Source organism: Pundamilia nyererei, unplaced genomic scaffold, assembly GCF_000239375.1.
Source record: "Pundamilia nyererei isolate P.nyererei 1_Seehausen unplaced genomic scaffold, PunNye1.0 scaffold01860, whole genome shotgun sequence".
Classification (NCBI taxonomy): Eukaryota; Metazoa; Chordata; class Actinopteri; order Cichliformes; family Cichlidae; genus Pundamilia; species Pundamilia nyererei.
In genome coordinates, this window is record NW_005189261.1 from 1,635 (window position 1) to 8,087 (window position 6,453).

The window sequence follows — 6,453 nt, forward strand, 5'->3', positions numbered from 1 at the left end:
GTGTGTGTGTGTGTGTGTGTGTGTGTGGTCCCCCGGGCTTTATTGAAGGAGGAGGTTACAGCTGTGGCTCAGTGGGCAGGATCGATGGAGGAGGAGGAGACAGGCGCTCCTCTGCCTCCCGCTTCACTTCAGAGTACAGAGACAGGAGAGGAAACATGGGCACCAGGAGCACGCTGACCAGAGGCAGGCTTTTATTTTGAAACGTCTCTGGAACAGCTCTCCACAGAAACACTTTTATTTTGTAGATTTAATTTCATATTTAAAGAAATAAAGATGACCTGCTCAAGGATCGTGATAATTAACCGACTGATGCTCGGGGTCGTTGTGGCGATGGGGATGGTCCAGGTGGAGGCAGCACGGGTGGTGAGCGGTGAGTACTGCAGTAATCCAATTACTTTTTAAACAGTGTGGCTCTTTTGAGGCGTGAAAAGTTTCCATGTTACAGAAACCTCAGTGTTGCAGCTCGCAGCGGCGCAGGCAGCAGCTCATCCTGCTGCACTTCATGTTTTCCACTCTGAAGGGAAACCAGCAGCACTGGTTTAAGTGGAAATACAGTTAAACCAGTGAAAAGAACCATTAATGTAGTGAGATATGTGACGTGATCCCAGAGAGTCATTCACTGAAATCTGTCAGCCTTACAGGGATGCTCGTCCACCAAAGTACACATGTGTGTGGTGTGTGTGTCTGTGTACACATCTGTGTATATGTGTGCATACCTGTGTGTATAAATGTGTGTCTACGTGTGTGTATAAATCTGTGTATACGTGTCTGTGTGTATGTGTGTTTATATGTATGTGTCTTTATACGTGTACGCATGTGTGTATACGTGTGTGTATACGTGTGTGTGTCTATGGCTTTGATCACATTAAAGAATTTCTGACCTGTGCAAACATCATCTGACTGTGATCAGAGAAATGAAAGAGCTTTGTTCTTCTGTCAGGGTGAAACGTGACACCTGATCGAAGTGAGGATCGAGTCACACAAACCACTGCGAGTATTCAAACCATCACCTTCATGGCAATGATGACACGCGGCCATCAGTTCAGATGCCTTCAACAGATTCGATAAAATAAACTTCACTTTGTGTCATATTTGTTGTCTGTTTGAGTCCTAGCTGATTTTCTGTAGACACTCACTACGACTGCTTTGTGTGTACATCTGGAGCTCCTGCAGATGTCAGAATACAGATGCAGCAGACAGATTGAGGAGGGGATAGGAGGCAGCCGCCCCCACAGCCAGGCGTGCTCGTACACACTCTTATGTGCGTTCTTGAAGCCGATGTTTTCAAGGTTTAGTAAAAAATTTTTTAAAAAGATGGGAGGTGAAGCAGAGTGCAGACTGAAGGTTCAGGGGACAGAGGAGGGGCGATGTGGGATTTGCAGGCCTACCACTGGGTGGTGTGTCTGGTGTAAGGTTTGCAGGTTTGTAATGGGTCATGTGGCCAGCTGATGTTTCAGAGATCTGTTCGATTTATCAGAGGAGCAGCTAAAATACCTGAACCACAGGCAGCAGGAACGGGTGGAGGAACAGTGGGTGGAGGGATGGGTGGAGGGCGGGCTGACAGCAGACAGATATATATGGAGCTCTTTAGTGGCTTTAACAGTAAAGTGATGATGGTGCAGAAGACACTCCAGCTAATCACTTAAAGTAGTGAAGTGTGTGTGTGCGCAACAGTGATTAACACACTGTTGCGCACACACACACACACACACACACACTCAGTGCTGCTCTGATGCATCTTCCTGTGGGCGGGGCTCCATGTCTCAGGTCAGACAGTGTGTGTGGGCGGGGCCGAGCGTCCCTGCTATAAGATGGCGTACTTCCATGACGTGTCGAGCCGCGTCGCCTTCAGCGAGGCGCGTCAGGCCTGCGAGATGGACAGAGGAGCGCTTCTCAGCATCGAGAGCTCGACGGAACAGCGAGACATCGAGCACCTGCTGCAGGTGAGACCCACACCTGGTTCTCTCTAGACCCTCCCCTCCTTTTTCTGTGACCCTTTCTCCTTGTTTTTGTTTCCAGGAGCTGCGTTCAGGTGCGGTGGACAGGGCAGGAGGGGGCGGGGGCATAGCTGACGGGGACTTCTGGATCGGCCTGACTCGGGTGGAGGGAGTGGATCAGACTCAGTCGGAGCTCAGCAATGCCTTAACTTCCTGTCCGCAGCTCTACCAGTGGACCGACGGCAGCGTGGCCTCCTTCAGGTGAGCGTGATGTCAGAGCTGTGCCAGGTGACTCCCGGCATGTTTTACTAAAGGGGGTGGGTTGGGCTTAACCAACTGTGCTGATGATGCAGGAACTGGTACTTCGATGAACCATCCTGTGGAGGTGAGGCCTGCGTTGTCATGTACCATCAGCCAACTGCGCCTTCTGGTCTGGGCGGGGCTTATCTCTACCAATGGAACGACGACCGGTGCAACATGAAACACAACTTCATCTGCAAATACAACCCAGGTGCCATCAGCCAGTCAGCTTCAATCATAGATAAGCAGCCCTGGTGTTGTCAGCCAATCAGCTTCACTCACTCAGGTTCTTTACTTCCTGTCTTTCAGAGAGCCATCTGGTGAATGACATACCTGGTGGGCAGGATACAGGTAAGGAGGAAGGTCCATATAAGATCATAGAGGCAGGTGGAGCCATAGGTGGGACTCACCTGCAGCTCTGTATTAAGGCACAGGTGTGTTCTTGTGTCCATAGCAGTAACTGCAGGTGGAGGCGTGGCCACACAGCCTGCAAACAACGAAGACATTCCACCTCAGGTCACCATGGCCGGAGCTTCAGGTAAGAAGACCTGCGACCTTTGACCTGATCTGGGCTCATGACCTAATGCTCAGGTGGTCTGGTGTCTCTGCAGGTATGCTGCTGCTGTATGTCGTCATCCCCACCATCCCCCTGCTGCTGCTCATCCTGGTGGCTTCTGCCACCTGCTGTTTTCAGATGCTCAGCAGAAGGTAAGACATGCAGAGCAGCTACGAATCCCATCATGGTCCTCTGCCGCTGCAGCGTTTCCTGTATGATTGTAATGAGTCAACTTGTTAACAAGCTGATTTACAGCAGCTCTGAGGGGACGTTTGGTGGGGATATCGAGTCCTGATGCTTTTAGGCAGGAGTCAGGTTTGGTCCTCTGATGCAGTCCTCACAGTGATAGAAAGACCAGCGTGTGTGTGTGTTGCTGGCATCAGTTCAGGAGTCTACAGCAGCAAAAAATCTGCTGACTTGCGTATTTTCGTTGGTTCTGTTCCCACTTTCCTCCACGACCCAGCTGGGTCAACTGAGCTCACCACTCACTCCTTAAAGCTGTCGAATCAGAAGCAGCGAGGCAGTGCTGGCTGACTCCAGTCCTGCCACGCTTCAGCTGAACCAAAGCAGCTGTTTGCTTGCGAGATGGAGCTCAGTGTTGGAGCCTGATGGGGTCAGAGGTCAAAGGCAGATGATTAGGTGTGATAAATATCGCGCCTCTAACGTGGATCTGTAAATGCTGCAAAGCTCATGATGACCAGAGTCTGCCCCTTGGCAGGTTTCCAGATGTTTTCTATTTAGAGAGTGGGCTTAAAGGGGGAGGAGCTAGAACAGCTTGTTTCAGACAGAGTGTCAGACAAAGAAGGATTATTCTGAACATTTCTGACTTTTTCCCTGCAGCAGGGTAAGCATAGCTCCCTCTTCAGGTGAGACTGTGTGGCATTTTATTCTTTGCCCTAGATCGAGATGACACCTGAAGTCCGGCTTTTACTTAGAGCACGTAAAGGGACGGCTGTGTGTTACAACCAGGAGGACGTCAGCCTGTCTGAGGACAGCTTTTAATGAATATGATGGAAACAAACACACAGAACATGAAGCAGCAGAGTATTCTGAAATAAGGTTTTAGTCCTTTTTAATGGGAGGAAGGTATGGTGTGAAGTGACACGGGATATGTGGAATGTATTACATATTACTTGTTACCTTCATTAAAAGTATGCAGTACTTAATTACGTGTCTGATAAAGTAATTCATTATACTACTCGTGACATTACTTTGTCATTATACTGGAAAATGACGTTTCAAACTGTCTCATAATTACAGTTAACAACATAAACCTGAGGCTACAGCCCCACACACATTAACACATCCCATAATGAGGACAAACATGTGATCTTCCACCTTTGCTCTTATGTATGAACACAAATGGTAAATGGCCTGTATTTGTATAGCGCTTTAAATGGCCTGTATTTATATAGCGCTTTACTAGTCCCTAAGGACCCCAAAGCGCTTTACACATCCAGTCATCCACCCATTCACACACAAAGCAAAGATGGAAACCAGCACAAAGCAGTTGTCATTGTGATTAAACTGTAGAAACATGAAAAAGTAGAAAAACAACCTGACTGCTCATCAGCTTGTTACCTGTTGAAGTTCAGGCTCTGGCTACTGGACTGGGGTCTGCATACTCTCAGCTTTAACATCAGTCTGGGTTCTTGGCTAGCTTAGCGTTAGCACATGCTAGCTGTGTCCAAATTCAGAGGCTGCATCCTTCTGAGGACCCGGCGCACACAGACTGCGAAGGCCAGGTCCTCAGGAGGTCAGGTAAGCCAGAAGTAAATTGAATGGTCCAGCCTTAGACTTGCGTCACCGCTGTCTCGTTGGAGTTTAATAAACTCAGCCCTCTGCTCCTTGCTGTCTAAAGTATAACAGGACACTGGAGTAAATTCTCAACCGTCTCACACTTTTGTTTAATCAGTTTTCTGTTTGACGTTTATTAAGCTGTGTGAAAACTATAATCTCAGCCAAACCAATTTACTCAGGAACAAAACCAAGCAGATATTTGAAGTTTACACAGCTGCATTCTCACCTAAAAATATGTTAAAAGTTTATTTTGTGACCCAGAAAGAGTAATAAGAGTAATATTAAAACTTTGTAGCGGCCACCATTGTTGTAAACTGGAAATTGGCTGAATTCTGGGATATGATGGGCCACGAGGGACACACTCGACCCATCCTTCAAATCTGGGGAAAAGGAGGACGCATTTACGAATCTGGATATCCTTCGTCGGGTCGCTGTGACATAATCGGCCTACAAATGCGGCCTCAGGAGGATGCAGCCCATCAATTTGGACGCCCCTGCTGTCTGGTTAGCTTAGCGTTAGCACATGCTGTCTGTGCAGCTGTGACATTACTGCAATACTGAAAAATGTAATATTATTATTGTTACACCCAACACTGGTCACTGATCAGAGTAACTGATCAGAATCATTGATCAGAGTCATTGATCAGTTCCTGATGGTGGTTGCTGCCTGTGTCGGTCAGACTGAACCTTCGGCTCCTCTTTGCTTTCCTGCAGTTTGAGATGGTTAATAGGTGACTTTCACTCGACTCTTTACATGACAGCGGCCGTTCTAGTGACGATGTCAACATATCTCTCTCTCCACCTAGTGATTCCCGAACCAAGACGCCTGGCGACCAATCAAATCTGTGGATTTCCGGGTCACCCAAAGCTGACAGCATGGAGGTCTGACATCACAGGACAGTGTCAGCAGGGCAGAGGGAGGACATCACTCTACGGTCAAACCAATCAATCATCTTCATCGCAGGGTGTTTACGGACAGGCGGCAATGTCATCACAGAGACTTCTTCTTCTGTACTTCTTATTCCAGTTTCCTTTCTCTCGTTTTATCAACCGTCCCTTTGCTCTTCTTCAATCTCCCCCACTTCCTCCTCGTTTCTTTTTTGCTCCCCTCTTCTTTGTCCTCCTTGATTACTCCTTTTCTTCCCTCCCTGCTCCTCCTCTTGTTACTGTCAGCCAGATGCTCCATGTTTAATTAAACGAGTAAATTGGGTGAAGTTAATGCGTCCCTCGGGAGGTGGAGTCACAGCAGAGGTGCGTTTGATTTCACAGAGAGCTGATGAAGCAGCTGCTCCACGGAGACGGGGGGTGTTAACAGACCAGTTAATAACTGAGGAGAGTTAGAGGGTCGGAAAAGTTTTCAAGAAAATAAAATAAGGGTGGAGCTTGAAGCTGAATGAGTCCCTCTGAGGATCGCGTCCTCGGATCACTGATTGGTTATTCAGACTTATTCAGACACAGTTCAGATGTGAGGGATCAAAAACTAATAATACTCATGTTTGTAAAATGCTCTCTTCCTGAATATCAGCTCACCTGGATCAGCCTCAGGCTCCGCACACGTTGTCCTCTGGCAGTTTTTATGGTCATGATCGGGCAAGTGGCGTCCCGAGGCGTAACAACCGCTGTAACTCAGGTGTGGAGATGAGTTTCAGGAGGGCCACCTAATACTCTGCCTTAAGTCAAAACACACCTGAGCTGTGGATCAGAAACACAGCTGTCAATCAGTGTGACGGTGCTGCTGAGGATGACGTAATTGACTGATCAACAGCTTCAGTTTAAAACACGAACACTCGTCAGAGCCCTGGAGGACGTTTCACCTCTCATCTGAGAAGCTTCTTCAGTTCTAAGGTCAAATGTTGGGGA

General features: G+C 48.0%; 1 protein-coding gene across 1 annotated transcript; it reads left to right on the forward strand.

Moving 5' to 3' along the window:
- The first annotated feature begins 154 nt into the window (after positions 1-154).
- Positions 155-6,393, forward strand: chodl (chondrolectin). The gene is made up of 8 exons (XM_013908168.1): positions 155-370; positions 1,768-1,943; positions 2,020-2,198; positions 2,291-2,448; positions 2,547-2,588; positions 2,692-2,775; positions 2,849-2,945; positions 5,400-6,393. Exons 1-8 carry the CDS (start codon positions 274-276, stop codon positions 5,479-5,481), a joined length of 915 nt encoding a protein of 304 aa, XP_013763622.1. The 5' UTR covers positions 155-273; the 3' UTR covers positions 5,482-6,393.
- Positions 6,394-6,453: the final 60 nt, after the last annotated feature.